This window comes from Castor canadensis, chromosome 12, assembly GCF_047511655.1.
Source record: "Castor canadensis chromosome 12, mCasCan1.hap1v2, whole genome shotgun sequence".
Classification (NCBI taxonomy): domain Eukaryota; kingdom Metazoa; phylum Chordata; class Mammalia; order Rodentia; family Castoridae; genus Castor; species Castor canadensis.
Window position 1 is genome coordinate 109845765 of NC_133397.1, and position 19495 is coordinate 109865259.

At 35.5% G+C, this 19495-nt stretch overlaps 1 protein-coding gene across 3 annotated transcripts in view; it reads right to left on the reverse strand.

The window, feature by feature from the left end:
• Magi3 (membrane associated guanylate kinase, WW and PDZ domain containing 3) overlaps positions 1–19495 on the reverse strand; it is a 214301-nt gene that overhangs the window by 78646 nt on the left and 116160 nt on the right. For all 3 annotated transcript variants that reach the window (XM_020166348.2, XM_074050717.1, XM_074050718.1), the window contains exons 2-3: positions 18346–18462; positions 5597–5716 (exon numbers count right to left, since the gene is read on the reverse strand). In XM_020166348.2, coding sequence (XP_020021937.1) covers positions 5597–5716; positions 18346–18462 — 237 coding nt within the window. The remainder of the gene's footprint in view (positions 1–5596; positions 5717–18345; positions 18463–19495) is intronic.

Here is a 19495-nt window from a genome sequence, read left to right on the forward strand (position 1 = left end):
TAACAGCAGCTGAAAGCACTAATAGTTTTTTTTTTTTATTACTCATATGTGCATACAATGTTTGAGTCATTTCTCCCCCCTTCCCCTTGCTCCCTCCCTTACCGCCCCCCTTGCCCCCTCTCTTACCTCCCCAACCCCTCGCTACCAGGCAGCAACTATTTTGCCCTTATCTCTAATTTTGTTGAAGAGAGAGTATAAGCAGTAATAGGAAGGACCAAGGGTTTTTGCTAGTTGAGATAAGGATAGCTATACAAGGGAGTTGACTCGTATTGCTCTCCTGTACATGTGAAAGTACTAATGTTGTAATGAATCAGAATAGTAGGGTCTAGTGTGCATCTCTGTTCCGTTTCTGACACTGAAGTTTTTGAACATCTACCATTGAGCAAAAGAAGACCAAGCCACACTCTGGAAGAGGAGGTGGAAGAAACAGAAAAAACTAATTTCTCTTATATTTTATCAGATACTTCCTAACCATTTAATACTATTGTACTAAGACCAGGAAGTCGATTATATATATATAGATTATTCTGATAGGGCTTGCTTTATATGGATTCTGAATTAGGGTCTAATTTTTAAATTAAAAGTCTCAATGCTCTCATGCAAGACTAATTTAAATAAAAGGTAGAAGTAAACTGAATCATATAATTTTGTTCTAATGTACATAATGAACTATTTTGGTAAAGCAAGGAAGTATGTGGGCAAAGGATAAAGCTAAGAATTAACTAGTTTATATACAAGTGTAAGCTGTTTATATAATTTTAAAAAGTTTCTCTGTGTATTCTAATTATATTAGTCTATCTGACAACATATTGAGCCAATAGAAACATTATTAGCCTAATTCAATACTGGCTTACTCTCAAAAAAGCAACACTTAAATGTTCTCTTGAGGATCAGCAGTACAAATAAATGTTCCCGAACAGAATGAAAACAACTGAGTATCTTCTCAATTTGTCATGTAGTCCTGATTAGGCATTCCACAGGTCTACATGAACAGTTTGCTGTTCCTGCTAGTTTTGACCTTTTATCAATCATTATGGTGATGTTATAGAAAGATAAATATAGTTAGGAACTAAAATACTCATGATCTTTTTTCTGTTGCTGCTTGTAAAAAAAAAATCACACCTTCTATTCAAATTCTTTGGCTACAAAGGAGGCAATTTAAGATGCTCATTCACATAAAGGAAATTAAGGAGGTAGGTGGATTTTTTTCTTGATAGAATAAAATCATAGGCTGGTTCCTGTAACACTGAGACAAATCTAGAAATTACATGGTTTACCTTAAAACAGTCATGTTGGTGGAGAAAGCATTAAGATGAATTCTTTGGAAGGTGTGATGGAGTGATGACTATTAAATTAGAATATTATTAAAACAGTCAAGAGAAAACAAAGAAATCAAACTAAAAGGCTTTCAACTATGTCCTGTTTCTCCCCTCAATGACTTCCTTACTTCCTAATCCATGGCTAAAATAGGTTACTCAGGGCACACAGATGGATGCAAGGATTTGTATCAAAACAGACTAGACTACTGGCAAATGTTCTGGCCTGTAAGTAAAGGAAAGACACAAGGGAAAGCCAGTTCACAGCTCACAAAGGGCACAGAAATGATCTAAGTGGGTATTTGGATAGGGAATCTAACGTTCTATGATCTCGTCTTTTCCTGTACTCGGCCCAGTAATCACACTATCAAAGAGTCTGATGTACCATGATGGTTTAGTCTACTTTTTCTAAGAATGGTAGTAATATTACTAGAAACACATTTTACTGTGAATTCTTAGTAATTACTATTTAACTCTCAGAGATTTAACTGAAAGTTAGAAAAATGAAGGATATTGTATCTGCTATCCATGGTCACTAAAAGATTTGAGGTCTTCATAACACATTTTGGCTTTCTCCTTATTCAAAAAAAAAAGATAATTATGGGCTTAGATTAAAAAAGAAAATACACTTGCCTACATTGGAGGCCTGGGTTTAATCCCAGCACTGGGGAAAAAAAAAGCTAGCATTGTTTATAAATTAAATTTCGTCTTTTTTCTTGAATTATTGGTAAATATCTAAATTGCAGATATTTAGAGTAAGGAACTCTCTTTGTTCCTTATGTAGTAAGGAACAAATTTCTAAGATTTGTGAACCCTGATTATAATTATTATCAAAAAATGTTTTAATAATTTTAGAGCTATTTTGGAGATTTTCTCTTCTACAGGTCTTTTCATTTGTAAGTAAAACTATCACCATTCACTATTTCAAACATATGTAAAATTACAGATAATACTATCAGAATCATATTAAAGTATCTATTTTACTTATGTACGTTTGCTTATATGAGCACATATATATTCACTTATTTACACACACATCCTTCACATATTAACTATTGCGAGATTTCCTAGGAATCTTTAAGGGCACACGTATATGGTCACACATACAACTAAAGCCCCAATTTCCTGTCCCATCCTTCCCACTTCCTTCCTGAGCAGCCCTCACATTGGTGTGTGTGTGATTCTCCCAAATACTGCATATCTCTAGGACATGGGTATTTGCACTCATAACATGCAATACTATTATTTTTACTGTTTTTAAAAAAGCTTCACAGTGTTTCATGTTCTATTTTTTTTCACAAATAGTATACTTCTGCAACAGTCTTTTATACAACTATACTTCTAAAAGGTATTCATATTGATACATATTTCATTCATTGTCAGTGGTGGGGATATAACTCATGACTTTGCACATGCTAGTGGCAAGGGCTCTGCCACTGAGCTACATCCCCAGCCTTTGGTTTTTGAGGTAGGCTCTTACTATGTAGCTCAAGCTTGCCTTGAACTTGATATGTAGCCTCACACTCATGATCCTTCTGCTCCCACCTTCAGAATGCCAGGATTATAGGCATGACCCACCATGCCTGGCTCATTAACAGCGCACTTTTATGAACAAAAATTAAGATGTGTTTTATTCATTTCCCTACTAAAGAAGAATTGTTTCCATTCTTTCACTGTCTCAGACAGTGCTCTAGTGGGCATTCTGGTGCCTATTTACATATGCACATGGGCAATGATTTCTCTAGAGTAGACATCTACATAAGGACTTCAAGGTCAGAGTTATATACATCACTAAATTTACTAGCTATTGCCAAGGTACTCTCCAAAGAGGTTGTGACATTTTATACTTTTGCCAGCAATGTACAGATTTCATGTCTTGCAATTACCAGACTTCAAAATTTTTGCCAATCTGATGAGTGTGGAATGAGTATAACTGTTGTTTTATATTGCATTTCCTTTGAACTAAACACACAGTAGCATATATATGTTACTTTGTCATATACCAAGTTCTTGTGCTTCATGGGGGAAAATGTGGGAGAGTATCTTTGTGATTTAAGGGCAGAATACTTTCTAAACAAAACTTTCAAAACACAAATCATAAGGAAAACAGTGCTAGAACAGATAGAAAATTAAAGATTTCTGTCTAATGAAGAAATACATGGTAAGGTTAATAGGTAACAGAAGGGAAAAATATCTATGCCCAGTAAAAGATTAATATCTAAGTATGTAAGGGAACTACTTAGGCTAGAAAGTGACTGGAATTCTACTTTTAAAAAAAAAGGGCAAAGCAAATGGATGCACAACTTGCAGAAATTCCAAGAAGAAGCTCAAATTCTCAGACTATCAGAAAAAATAAAACTAAAATGAGAGACCACTTTCATAACCTTTAGGTTGGCAAAATGATGAACTTGAATAATGCCAAGTATTGAGAATGTGGAACCATTACTACAACTGCAACAGGAACCCTCTTGCACTGGCTGGGGGGATCGGGGATAGGAAAGCGATCCAATGACTTCATCTGACTGAGCATATATACCCTCTATTCAAGTCAACAGTCCTACTCTTGAGTATATATTCCACAGTTACTCTCACACTTCTGTAAGAAGACACAAGCATGAGTGTTCAATGCAGCTTCCTATGTGGTAATGATAAGACTATCAATAGGAGAAGGGTTAAGGAAAATGCAACAGATTCAAACTATAGATACTATGCAGAAACTAAGTGCATAGATTATATATAAATACAGTATAGTAACATGGAGGAATCTGACAAACATTGAATAAATGAAAAAAAACTGAATGAGACAGAGAACACAGTTCAGATGTAAATAACAAATATACACACAAGACACGATACACATTTTGTGAAGGCACATAAAACAAACCATACATATTAAATGCATCAGAATGGCTAACTATAACAGGGAAGCTATTTGCACAGAAGTAAAAACAAGTAAGGAGCTGTCCATTCCTCTGGGAAGTCTTCACTGCTCATCTTATCTAAAAAAGATATTCCTATCCTTTTCCTTAAATTCCTTATCTTGTTCTGTCCTAACATCTCAATTTATTCTTATTTTGTTTTTTTACTGCCTTTTCCACTAAGATCTAGGATTCATTAAGGCAGTAGCACCTCACTCTTGTTCATCACAGAATCCCTAGATCCTCTTACAGTGCTTGACATATATGGGTACTAACAAAGGTTGCTGAATGAATGAAACAGGATCAAATAAATGAATGAGTGAGTCATGGAAGCTAAGCCTAGAAAGAGTAGTTAGGTCAAATTTAGCAGGCAAAAGGAAATGACTAGAGTTCTGACTAGGAGAGGGATGGATCAGAGGTGTGCTTGAGGAAGATGAGCATGGTAGCAAAGGGCAGGTGGATTAGACAGAGGTAAGAAACTGAGCAAAAGGGATCAACTGCAATAGTCCAGACATGAACTTATCCAGTAGGCCTACAATGAGGTAGTAAAAGAGAAAGGAAGGGCATTGTGAAGACTGCTACAAAGGAAGAAATGACTAGATGTGGTACTGACTGAAGTGAAATGCAAGAAAAAGGAGGAAGTAAATGATGATTGCACTGTTTGGAGCATGTTGGTGCTGCTGAGAGAAATTGTGAAGAATGTGGATATGCTGAGCTCAAGGTTAGATACTTATTGAACACTGTCTGTACGAACTAAAGGTAACACCAGGTAAGAAAGATAGGATCCCTGCTATCACAGCGTTTATAAAACAGGCAATTGTAACAGTATGGTAAAGCAAGGATGGAGAAGTATAGGGCACCATGGGAATCGAGGAACTTGCTAGGAAAAAGCATGTTGGATAAGAAAAAAATAGATGTCTAACATGGAATCATCTCAAAATTGAAACTGACCTCAAATCTCTTCTTTCTTTTGTTGTATGTGCCTCCCCCACCTATATTTTCTTTCTTCCAAGTTAAAGTTCATGTAGGTTTTTTAATGTGAACAGATTTTGGATTCTCAACACAAACATGAAGCCATCAACAAATATTTGCTGAGTTCAGATGATGAATGTGAATTTCTGTGAAAAATGTAGACTACCCAGTTTGGCTGACTTAGTATATTGTTCACAATTAAAGTTTTAATATGGTGGAATGGGATTGGTTATTGTTCAATCCCATTTTCATTAATAAATTACAAATCTCCTAATCCAAAAAAAATTTTTCCAAAAAACTTTTTAAAAATGGTATTTGATCAAATTCCTTCTGAAAGAATTCCAGTCATTTGGGTAGCTTCCTGGGTGCTGTTAATATTTGGGGACATACCATCATACGTTCCACTTTCTAATAATGCTCCACTCTCTTCCAGTGCTTTGAACTGCTCAACAGAAATGAAATTATAGTCCACCCCTGGAACTTCCCCATCCCTGGGGGCCCTTGTAGTGCCTAAAGAAAAAAAGAAAAAAGGAAAAAATATGTAGGTTGTAAAGTGCTTTTTAAATTACAAAATATTCAGAGTAATAGAAAATTCATTTTATGCAGAACACATGGGAGACACAGCCTATTGAATATATGCATGGTACCTGCTAGAATGAGAATTGGAATATTTTAGGCAACTTAATATTATTCAGTGAAAGTAGCACAATAAATGTAGAATGAGTAAATATATTTCAATACAATAGTCATAAAATTTAAAACTATAAAAACCCTAAGATAATTTTAGTTCCCCAAAGGCTTAATTTCCCAATACATAACAGTTCATTCTTTTTAAACCTCATTTCTTAACAGCAAAAACTAATAACAGACTTCATTTCCTCCCTCTAACCTTAAGGTATACTGACAAATAAAAATTGTATGTGGTAACAATGTGGTGTTCTGATGTATGTACACACTGTGAAAGACAGACTTCATTTTTAAGTAGCTAATGTGTACATTTTTCTTCCCTTACAACAATATAAGCCACATTCTGCTTACTAGAGTCATGAAAGAGAAACATTTTATAAGTTCTTTTAATGAATTTTATTTTAAAATTTGGACAAATATTGATTATGAAGTTATTTTAGACTAACGAATAAAATTAAGAAAGGTGTTCAAATATTGCTTCTTAGTCATTTTCTTAAGTAATTTCTAAAAACTAAGCATTAAGCAAACTATTATAAAACTGGCTATAGAAACAGGTAACTAAATTACTATACAACTGGGCTGGTGGAGTGGCTCAAGTGGTAGAGCACCTGCCTAGCAAGTTCAAGCCTCACTACCACAAAAAACTACATAATAAAGAATTCATGAAAGAGTAAACTCTTTCTTTTAGAAAGAGTACAAATTCAGGTTACAGCAACATTGCTGTATTTTACTGAATTTTACTAAATAAGACTCAGTTACTTCTATGAACTGATATTTGAAATGTCATTTCAAATACTACATGATACAAAAAAAAAAAGATCCAGGTTTTAGCTGGGAAAAGATACATAGAAGTCCTGTGCAAGGAGGCCTTAACAAACCTGTCCTCCAACTGGGTCCTAACCTGAGACTCAGTCATCTTAGTGCTTCCATCTGCTCGCATCTACTCACCAAAGCCACTGATTCACCTCCTAAATACCTGAGACACCTCTCTTAATTCCCACAGTCACCTAATTCACATAATCTATGTCTTGTACTGTTGGACACCTCCCCCATACAAGTCAACCTTTTCCTTTCCCTGCCCAAACTTTCCCCCCACCAAACTGCAGTCAGTGACTTTTCTAAAACAATAATCTGAGCAAAAAAAAAAAAACCCAACAAAACCCCTCTGTAAAACTACTCAATGGCTTCCCATGATCCTTGGCACAAAATTCAGACTCTATAACAAGACATTGCTATTGGGCCCTTTGCAATCTGGCTCCTGACTACCTACAGCTTCTTTCTTGCCTCACCCTTTCACATTCCAGGATTCTACCATAACAGATTTTCTCCCCAGTTCTTTAATGTTCCTTGCACTCACTTATCTCCAATAAGTGAGTCTTTTGTCCTTTCCCCAGAGGACTTTATATTCCCCTTCCCACTCTTAGCTCTGGCTCCTACTTGTCTTTCAGGTCTCGGCTTAGAAATTTGCTTTAGAGAATCTTCCCTGACTCACATCTAGGGTGATGATGTGCAGAAACCATATCTATCTGATTCTGCCCCAAAGGCTTGGCATGATGCAAGGATCTTAATGAGTACTCAATACTTAACTGTCAAATTAAGTGAAAATTCAAGTAAATGTATTAGCACAGTGTCTAGTGTTATGCTATTATTATTATAAATTAATTCATGGGAAACTCATAATTGTTCTACTTTTTATATTCTGTAGTGTATGAAAAAATCCACATAGATAATGTAATACATTTATGATGATGATCTGAGAAAATAATGGTTAGGCCAACATTCTATGCGAAAACTATATTGAATTTATTCCTTCCCTTTTAACCTAAATTGTTCTAAAATTAATCATTTCTTTATCTCTTTTGTATGACAGAGAATTAAAAAACTGGAAATATAGCTTCCTTTTTTAGCATAATGCATTCTTTCATTTTAAAATTTTTGTGTTTCTCATATGTTAAACAAACTATATTTTTAGGTTTCTTAAACCAATAGCTTTTGCCTTCATATTAAATAAAAATTAACTTTAGGAAGCAAATGGTTAAAATTATTTATAATTATCTGAGGGAAAAAACATACCTACAATATTTTAGACCTCATCCCATTAAAGAGATGAGGCCTTTAAATCTAAACTGGATTTATGATTCATTTTAATTTAATGGAGAACATGATGTTGTACAAGTTTAGGAATCTCTATTTCCATCTTCACCCTCCTGGAATGTTCCCACTGTCATGCATGGAAGTTCGGGTTAGACTACTGCAGCCACATGAGCGTCCCAGCTGAGCCCAGCCAACATATGGAGTCATGAGAAATAAGCACCAAACTCTAAGGTGGTCTACTATACAGCAAAGGTTAATTGAGATATTATTCAAATAAACTCCACTGTAAGTGTAATGACTATGTAAAACCCAATTTCAGGGCAAGCCACATAATGGATAATACTATAACAAGAGCACTGACCTAAGGGGCAGGAGAACCTCTGTTTTGGTCTTGGATTATTATTAATGGTACAATTTGGAGCAAGCACTTAACCTCTCTGGGATTCATTCCCTTTTGCAAAGTGGTTTTGAGCAAGATGGTATTCGCGATTCCTTCCATTAGTAGATATGCTGTTAAGTGTGATTCCAATATATAAATTTCCAAGACTTCGTCAGTAACTTTAGTGTTAATTCTCTTACAAAGTATTATAAATTTTCATTTCCTCCATATAAACTGTACATATAAAAGTTCTCTTGCTTTCCCTACACTATTGCCTCAGAATTCCAGAAAACTTATCTTTACATTTTCCTGATACTCCATATATTTTATGTAAAGCTTTCTACACACCCTTCATCACTTACACTACATTTCTCCTTTTCACACAAAATTCCTACAAAGAGTTCTATTCACTTACAGTCTCTACTTCTCTCATTCTCTCTTGAACACATTCCAATCAGATCTTTGCCCTGACTGTTCACTAAGATAATTTGCCATGTTTACTAGTAGTTTCCACTTACCTTAACTCAACGGTCAGGTCCCATCTTAGTCATCATACTACCTTGTCCTAAGATCACATGATATAACTAACCATTCTCCCTTTGCCTGTTTTGTAAATTCATGTGAATGGCATTATATGATACCCATTCTCTTCTGTCCACAAAGGACACTTGTTATCGGGTTTTAAAGCTTTGGCCAAAATGTTGATTGTGTAAAGGCACCTCACTGTGTATGTAATGTGCAATTGCCTTAGGAGATTAAACATTGTTTTTCATGTATTTACTGGTTGCTATGGCTTGAATATGGTTTATCCCCATCTCAACTCATGTTTAGGCTTGGTCCCCAATTTAATGATGTTGAGAGGTAGTGGGGTGTTCTGAGATGTTGGGACCTTTAAGATTTAGTAATTATGTCATACGGCTCTCATGAAGTATTAATGTGGTTCCTGCAAGAGTGGTTAGTTGTCATGTCTTATATTGATGGATTCCTATAAGTTGAACCATCTTTACAATGGAGATGTAAATCCCACCTGGTCATAATATATGATTCTTTTAACTGAATTAGGTTTGCTAGTGTTTTAAGATTTCTGGGTCAATATTTATAATGGATATTGATCTATAGTTTTCTTGTCTTTGTTTGAGTTTGGTGTCAGGGTAGAAAGCTGGAATGAGTGTGGGAGTGACCCCTCTCTTTCATTCTCTGAAAGAATTTGAAAAAGATTGGTATTAATGAGTGCTAAACATTAGACAGAATTTTCCAGGGAAGCCATGTGGTCCTGGGCTTCTCTTTGTTGGAAGGCTTTTGACTACTGCTTCAATCTCCTCAGTAGTAACAATCTGTTCAGATTTTTTTCATGATTCAGTCATGGTAGGTTTACTTTTCTAGGAATTTTATTTTTTCTAGGTCATCTAATTTGCTAGTATATAATTATTTACAGTATTGCCATAATTCTTATTCCTGTGATGTAAGTTGTAATGGCTCTTCTTTCACTTCAAATTTTAGATATTTGAGTTTTCTTAGTCTAGATAAAGGTCTGCCAACTTTATTGGTCTTTTCAAAAACCACCTATTGGTTTTGCTGATTCTCATATTGTTTATCTATTTTTCCATTTAATTTATTTCTGTTGTAGTCTTTTATTATTTCCTTCCTTCTACTGACTTTGGGTTTAGCTTATTCCTTTTCTGATACTTTGAGGTATAGGTTTAGATCATGGATTTGAGATTTTTCTTCTTTTTTAATGTACATGTTTTCTGCTATAACTTCCCTCTTCATCTTGCTTTCACTGCACTCCATGTCTTATATGTTGTATCTTCATTTTTATGTCTGTAGATATGTTCTAAATTCCCTGTGATTTCTCTTCTGACCTACTGATTGCTTCAAGGTATATAATTTAATTTCCATACAATAGAAAAATTTTCCTGCTTTCTTTCTGTTATTAATTTTAGTTTCATTTCATTATCATCAGAAAAGATACCTTTTATAATTTAAATCGTAAATTTGTTAAGATTTCTTTTGTGGCCTAACACATGGTCTCTTGTAGAGAATGTTCCATGTATGTTTGGTAAGAACGTACACTCTGCTTTTGTTGGTAGAATGTTCTGTAGATGTCAGTTTGGTCCATTTGGTCTATGTGTTACTCAAGTCCTCTCTTTTCTCACAGATTTTTTTGTCTTGTTCTATTTAATTTCCTTTTATTGCTGAGTAATATCCCATTGTATGGGTATTCGAATGTTTGATTATCTATTCACCACTGAATGTCCATTATAAGTAAAGCTGCTACAAACTTACAATTCTTTGGTAGCCATATATTTAAATTTATGTTGGGTTAATACATAGGCATGGAATTGATGGGCCATATGGTATATTAGTTCCTTTTGTGTTGCTGTGACAGAAACAATCTCAAGAGAGAAGGGTTTATTTTGGCTCACAGTTTCAGATATTTCAGACCACAATTATTTGGCCCTATGTGCTTGGGCATAACATCATGGTGGCAGGAGCATGGGACAGAGAAATTTCTTCATGGTAGATAGGAAGCAGAAGGAAGGGCAAGAGATTCCTGGGGAAATTTACCTTTTCTAAATCCTTTTAAAAAATCAGCTATTGGGAAAAATGAGAAAAAAAAATCACAATTTTCCTGTGAGAATTAAATCTTAATTTGACATAAAGACATTACTGGTTTAAAAGAATCAACAGATATCAACTGGAAACAAAAGCAGGCAATGCTGGAAAAGTAGACTCAACTGTTAAGGCTGACATTTCCAGGAACTAAGACAGAAGCTTGTGGGGGAGCAGTAGTCACAATATACTCAGTCAGTCTTGCTAGCAGCTGTTCATCTAAGTGTGTGTGCATGGCCCTATCTGCTAACAATGGGTCTTTCTTACAAAAACAACATCAAGAAGATTATGTGCATATTATACTTTATGTAAGTCCTATGAGTTGTGTTTTAAGAAATAACAAGTTTTGGAGGCTAAGTAAGTCCTTAAATTGGCAGTTTCAATACATGGCTGTGTAAGACATTAACTTTGCTGGAAGATTAGATATTATCTGAACAGTATCCAATAATATTCTCTGGCATCTTCCATCTGCTACAAGCTTCAGTGCTTTGTAAATGCTATAGAAGAAATACAAAGAGAAGAAATAAATGTTATGGAACATTCTAACAATGAAATCAGAAACTTATCTAAAATTTGAAGTAGTACAGATTTTAAGGCAAAACCAAAATGAGAAGAAGCAGGCAAAAAATGTTTTCATCATTATGAAAACAAGGTAATATGAAACAACCTATATGCTCAAGTCCAATGCAAAGATGCTTTTGAAGACACTTGAACAACTTAATGAATATCAGTACAAAATCAAAGACATTTTTCTATGTCTGGAATATTTGTCACCAAAGCTCAAAGACCAGCAGATAATTGATGCTTTGTGTGCTTTAAAATTTCATCTTAAGAGTAAAAAATTCAAATACTAGATAGTTATGTCATTATCTTTCAAATTTTTTAATGATTTTTGTGCTAATTTTCTTTTAAGACTTTGTGCTACAAAATGTGTGTATTAGGCAGAGATAATTTTGGAGACTATTAAGATCTTATTAGTTCATACTAATCATAACAGATCATGTCTCTTGGGACCACTATCAGTACCAATTCTGTGTCAGTCAGGATCCAGACAAGACAAAAAAATCATGTGGTAATTTGAACAGGGGAGGTTTAATTTGAAGTATTAACTATTTACCAAAAATTAAGTGAGATTAAAAGAGAATCCTAAAAGTGAGAATAAAAGACAGCCCTAGAAAACACCATTGTAGAGCTACAAGAAAAGTTACAACTTGGGAGGGAAGGTACCTCTCAAAGTCTGGATTTCAGACCTCAGTGAAGAGGGTGTGAAAACCACCACCTACTGAACGAGGAAGAATCTTGCTGGGTTGCCTGGAGACAGTGCTGGTTTAGTCAATGGGTCAAGGCTGATAAGCAGGGTACCTAACTGCCTGGGGTACTGATGGTAGGCAGGGTACTAAGCTGTCTGTGGTGATGGTGCTGAGTAAGGGAGTATTTCTCAAACTTAATGGAAAACCATCTGGAACACTGGCTGGACTTGCTAGAAACTCACTGGAACACTGCTTGCAGGTAATGCTGTTGAAATCTGGGGAGGCAGCTGGGCCAACAGAATCCATCAGGAAACTGCTAGGAATCAGCAGGTGCACTGGCAGAACACAGGAAGCCATCTATGGGGTGCAGCTGAACTCACAGCTGAGAAGTCTTGTACCTTCCCACTAGGAAGCTGACTGCTAAGGGACTACTGAAACTTGTTCCTTGCAAGGAAGGAGCAAAAAGAAAAAGTCTGCAACCAGGAAAAGCAGCCTCTTCTTTCTCCAATATCCTTTCTGCTCCCTCTACTGACAAAGCTTAACACAGCGCCAGGGGGCAGAAGAACACTGTTCAGCATCACAAAGCAGGCAAAAAAGAAAAAAAATGGAGCCAAGAGGCAATGAGTAACAAACAACAGAACAGTTTTTTGAGAGATTCTATCAAGAATAGGAGTTGAATTTTGTTGTATTAACTTTTGCATATATTAAGATCATGGCTTTTCTTTTCTGTCTGTAACAGCATTAATTTTCAAATGATATACCAACCTTGCATTCCTGACACAAATTCCATTTGGTCATAATGGATTGATTATCCTTTTATATACTGCTATATGTTGATTTGCCAAAATATTGTTTAGCATTTTTTGAGTCTGTGTTCATGAGAATTTTTGGTCTAGTGCTACTTTCTTTTATATCCAGCAAGTTTTGGTAGTACTCTAGAAATCCCCCTAAATTTCTGATACAGTGTTTGATATGTTTTGATATGCTGCTATGTGTGATATTTTCTAATTTCTCTAGTGATTTATTTTTTGATACATGAGTTATTTAGAAGTGTGCTATTTAGTTTTCAAATATTTGGAGACTTCCCAGGTATTGCCCTGTTAATGCTTTTGTAATTTAATTCTATTCTAGTCAGACAACATATTTTACATGATGTCAATATTCTTACATTTACTGAACCTTCTTTTATGGTTTTGGAACACTGTATTTGAAAATGCTCCATGTGCACTAGACAGGAATGTGTAGTCTGTTGTGGTTGGGTGGCAGGTTCTAATCAACAGCAGCTAGATCCTGCTGGCTGAAAGTACTGCTGATGTTTTCTATTTATCTACTGATTTTTTGTTTAATTTTAAGTTAATTACTAAAAGGGAATATTGAAAAACTGAACTATGATTACAAAGTTTTTTTCTTTCTGTTCTATTGCATTGCTATCACTTTCCTCCTACTTGAGGAATTTCCTTTAATGCTTCTTACAGTAATAATTCTACTGTTGAACAATTTCCCCATCCTTCCTTTGTCTGAAAAAAGACTTTCTCTTTCCTTGTTGAAGGACATTCTGTTTTATATAGAAATCCAGGTTGGCACTTCTTTTTCTTTTAGCATGTTAAGGATATCATTTAATGGACGCTGGCTTGCACTATTTCAGTTGACAAGTCTCCAATAATCACTTGTTCCCTTGTCATGTAATGTATCTTTTCTGTGTGCCATTCATGTTCTCTTGATCACTGGCTTTCAGCAAGTAGATTGTGATGTGCCTTGGTGTAATTTTATTTATGTTTCTTCTGCTTGGGGTCTGCTGAGCTTCTTAGATTTGGAAGGTGACAGTTTCAATGAAGTTTAGAAAAACTTCAGATACTATCTTCAAGTATTTTTTCTGCTTCCCGCACTTCTGCTTGATACTGTGCCATAACTCAATATGAACCAAGCATAGTTCTGTTCTGTTGAAATTTCAATGTCTGAAAACAGATGCTACTTACAGCTTTCCAATTTCTAGTTGTTTATTACGAGGTAACAGAGTCTCTCTCTCTCTCTCTCTCTCTGTACACACACACACACACACACACACACACACACACACGTATATTTGGTTGCTTCACAGCAACCAAGTAGCTTTTGGACCTCCTCCCTCTCTGTGCTTCAGTCTGATTAGTTTATATTGCCATGCGTTCACATTCACTGATCTTTTCTTCTAAAGTGTCTAATCTACTTTTAAATCTATCCACTGAATTTTTTATGTCTCATTTAGTTCTTCGTATTTCCTTCTTTGTGTTCATACTGTGCTTTAAATCCTGGAGCATATTTCTAATAGCTCTAAAATTCCTCGGATGGTAATGCCACATCATGTGTCATTTCCATTTATTTTTTTCTGTCAGCTGTTCTTTTGCTTGAAAAGTCACATGAACCACATTTTCTTACTTTTTTGCACACCTAGTAATTTTTATTAGATGCTGGACATTGTGGATATTGCTGCTTGGTGTCTATTTTACTGTCTTCTTTTAAAGAGCAATCTCTCTCTCTCTCTCTCTCACACACACATACACACACACACACACACACACACACACACACGGCAGCAGTCAGGTCTCATGCACATCCACTTGATCATTTTGGGGTTTGTTCACTAAGCTTTGTTGAAGTGGACCTAGAAGAGCTCAATCTATGGCTATTTTAGTCCCACTTGTAAGGTGGGATCCTTATGGAGTCTCCCCGTTCTGGCAGGTTAGAAGTTAAATGTCTCCTGGCCCCATGTAAACACTAGGAATTGTTGACCTTATAGCACCCACAGAGTTCTCTGTCTGGCCTTGTGTAGCCTGGTCCTACACGTTCTCAGCTTACTGTCTGCAATGGACCCAAAAGGGCACCCTTACAAATTGCTTGAGTTTTTTTCTTCAGAGCTGTCCTCTCCCTGACACTGTCCTACAAATTCCAGACACTTCAGATTTCTTAAATCCAGATTTCTGTCATCACAAGTCAAGGTCTGCTGTACTCTCCCTGGGCTTTCCCTCCCTGAGCTAAATAGAGAATGCCTTCAGCATAAAGATGAGGAAAACACAGGACTCCTTCCTGTGTAGTCTCCTTTCCTCTTAACCTCAGGAACCATAGTCCTGTTCTATCTATAGTCCAATGTCTGAAACAGTAAAAGGATCTGCTTCTCTCTCTTTTTCTCTCTCTCTCATTGCTCAAATTATCTCAGATTTTGGTCAGTAAACTCCCCTTCTAGGCTTCTGTGTAATTCTGATGAGTCTGTATAGTTTTTTAATCAATTATGTTCCTTCTGGTACAATTAGATATTCTAAGCCATTTATACTTTCCTTGTCCTGGGATCATAGCTTTCTCCAAGTAGAATTGGAATCTTTTAGCAAAGAATGATATTTAGAGAGCAGATGTGACCATTCAGTGTGCTAACTGCTACTGATGTATCATTGCTTTTAGGTTCAGAGAGGGCTTTGGGACACTTCAATTTGTGAGTAAGCTAAAAGGTCCTTCCCATTAAGGCCTGAAAGGGCTGCAGCTACTTGGACCCTATGAACAAAATTATGTAAATCTTAACTTCTTTTTAGGATCAAACATCACACCAAGAAAAAAGTGCAAAACTGGGACAATGAAGGAAATCAACAAGATTCCAAATGAAGCAGCAGAGGGCAGTAAAGAAGATGGCACATCTTTTTATTACCTTGTTTCAACAAGGACAGAGGACCTCTATAGCTGTGAAACTGAAAAATGCCATTCTGAGATACTCCATGCAGCCCAAACACCAAGCTTCTTAAAAGGGAATGGAAATCAGATTGCTATTAGGCATTTTAAGAGCAATGCTTTAAGCCAGAAAACAATTAGGTAACTGACTAATAAACTTAAGATCGTCAAGGAAAGAAAAAGAGCCCCAAACATATCTATTCAAATAAGCATCAAAGTAGAAAGGCTACAAACTGCTAAGATGATCCTGTGAACTTTTCTTGGGAAATCTAGTGGACAACAAGCTTTAGACAACCATAATTGTTGAAGAAACAACATAAGGATTAGTGCTGAAATAAAATGTGTGTTTATTCACAGAATAATAAGTAAATGATGATTATGAAAGGCAAGTACAGGAATGTCATGGCTATCTTCCTTATAAATTTCATATAATGCAACTAGAAAAAATCAAAATAATGAGGCTAGAGGCATGACTCAAGCAGTAAAGTGACTTCCTGGCCAGCATGGAGTCCTGAGTTCAAATCTCAGTACTGCCAAAAAAAGAATGAAAAAAATATGTGCAAAATAGACTAAGCTTTCTGATTACCTTGTCAGATGATGGAAGAGAGGGCAGAAGAAAGAAGAAATGACTAGGCAATTTATTATAACTTACAGTAAGGGACAAAAACAAAATAAAGGAGAGAGGAAGAACAAAGAGTATATATTAAATAAAAGTGAAAAGCTAACCATTAGGATAAAGAAAAGAGAGAGGTCAAATAAGATAGCCTATATAGCAATAATAGGCTTATTATATAAGAGAATTATATATGGTTAAAAAGTAAAATAAGATAGAAGTGAGGCTAAAGGTAGTGAATACATCGGTGAATATAAAGAAAGTTTCACATAGTCCAGAACAATTTGTGCATCAGAGAGATTCAGAAACTTCAAGAATAAAAGAGACTGACCAAGATACAACAGGTAAACACAAATTTAAAAAGAAGGCAGAATGGGTAATTCTGAAATCTGACAAGGTAGATTTATGGAAGGAAATTATAGATAAGGAGTCATTTTAAAACAAAAAATATTTATGTCATGCAAAGAAGTCTGAACTGGATCAAGTGGAAGTCTTTGAAGGATAAACTCAAAGGAACAAAAATCAGAAATGCACCTTATTGAATTGAGTTTTGAAAAGATGGGCTAGACTGAGGTGATATGAGAGGCAGGATATCCAGTTAGAATGGGGAAGAGGACAAGTACTACTCGAGTGTCTACTCTGGGTGAAGTGATTTACATACATGTTGTCACTGTAATTTTAATAACAACTCTGTGAGGTGAGTCTTATTATTCTCATTTTAAACCTCATTTTGAGGTTGAGGAACATTAAATAACTTATACATATGAGGCAACTAGTAAGATGCTAGAGTCTAGTTTGAACTCAGTTTTACCTAAGTCCTTGCCACTATGTAATGCTGTTTGTCACTGGAAGAAAAGGAAGAAGGAAAGAAAGAAGGGAGGGAGGGAAAAAGAGGACAAAAAAGAAAAAAGAAAAACAGCCTAAAGAAGAAAGGGTAAGGGTCTACGGATGTACACAGGGACTGGTATTTTAAAAACAGTTTAGAAGACCTTTGTAATAGACTGGACATTGTATAAAATTAAACAACAAGGAAAAGAAATCAAGGATTCCAGAACCATTATGAAGGCTAGTACCCTCAAGGTGTTCTAACTCTATTGAGAAGGAAAACAGAATGCCCTTACATACCTTCTATTGTTTAACATTTTTTATTCTTCCCCACATCTGCACTAACCAAAGCCAAAACTTAAGCACATGGGATTTCTTGTTGTGTTTGAAAAAAAAAATGCCAGCACAATAATAATCAGATCCTCTGAAAAATATTAACAGCAATAGCTAGATGAAAATTCAAAATAAATTACCACAAAGAAGGTAATGTGTGCTTCTTCCTTTTGATCCTTTTTCCCCCATTAGGGAAGAGGTAGATTTTAAAGTTAGTAATGATCTAATAAAATACTTATCCTCAGTGTACAGGGTACTGAGAGCTAAAAAGTCTGCTGAATAGACTTTGGAAATAAAATTTAGGAATAAAAGTTAACAGGTAAATATGGTTTTTTCACTTTTTAAAATAGGCATATATTAAACTATACATAGTGAGGATTTCATCATGACATTTCCACACAGTAAATATGAATTTTTAAATTCTAGTCATCACTTTGTTAAAAGTTACAATATAGAATCTTCTTATTTTTCTACTTTTAAAAGTCAAACCCCTGAAATCCTCTGAAAATTTTCTTTCCCAAATTTTGTTTCATGTTTTCCCAAACTTACACTTCACAATTTCCTGAGATACTCTATTGAATTACTGCCAGATGTTTGATTGGTTAAGTGAGGGTATTTCTCCCTCATTTCTCTTCCCCCATCACATACTCACATGGAATGGTTCTCAAGTAGAGATTATCTCTGATCACTTGCTGCAGTTTATGGTCAACTGATCCTTTCTGAAACTGAAGACTCAGGTAATGCCGCAAATCTTTATTAATGACTTTGCCTACAAAAAAAAAAAACAGGAAAGAAAATATATGGTTGTTAGATGTTCACTTAAATGGAGACGCTAGTAACTGAATACCTTTAAAACATGTAACTATAAATAGGAAAGGGAAATCAGTATGTTAATAACAAGAAAACAGCAAATTATTAAAGGTACTGTAATTAAAATATACATGTACAATATAATGTTAATATAATTTTACATGGTAGTAGGTATAGGTCAGAGACTGTGACAGATATCTACGGCAATTTCACTTAGTCTTATGGCTTTAAATACCCTATCTACATAAGGAAAGCTTCCAAATTCATATCATGCCTCCATCCCTAACCTATCTCCACTAAGCTCCAAACTCATCAAACTCATCCATATACATTGCGATATATTTCAAATAAGCACCTCAAATTTCAGATAGTCCAATCTGAACTCTTCTTACTCCAACACTTTCCCTCAGTTTTTTCTGTCTTAGAAAATAGCAGCATCATCAATAGGTAAAACAATTTCCACATCTAGAAGTCATTCTTGATTTCTCCTTTTCACTCCTATCCCCTAGATCCAATGCACTAGCAACTTTTAGCTGTACCTCAAAACACATTCCACTGCTCTTTCTATCAATACCATCCTCATCGAAGCCACCATCATTTCTCATCTGAAATTCTAATAACAGTCTTCTGAAGAGTATCTTTGCATCCATCTTTGGCCCCTTCCTGTCCCCCTCCTCTCCTTCACAATAACCAGAGTGAGATTTAAAACATAGATCAGCTCAGTATTGCTCTGTTTAGGCTTTCCCACCCTCATGACTTTTCGATGCACTTGGAATAAGATTCAAACTCCCATTCAGGACATAGAAGACCCCACATGTGGTGGCAATCTCTAGCACTAACTCGTTCACTCATCCCCTCTCGAACTAAAGCCGCACTCACAGTGGCCATCCTCTTATTCTTTGAAAAGGCCAAAATTGGTTCCTAGCTCAGGGCCTTCTGCCTGTCCCTAAATTGAACAGTTCACAAAGGTTTCCATTATTTATAGGAAAAAT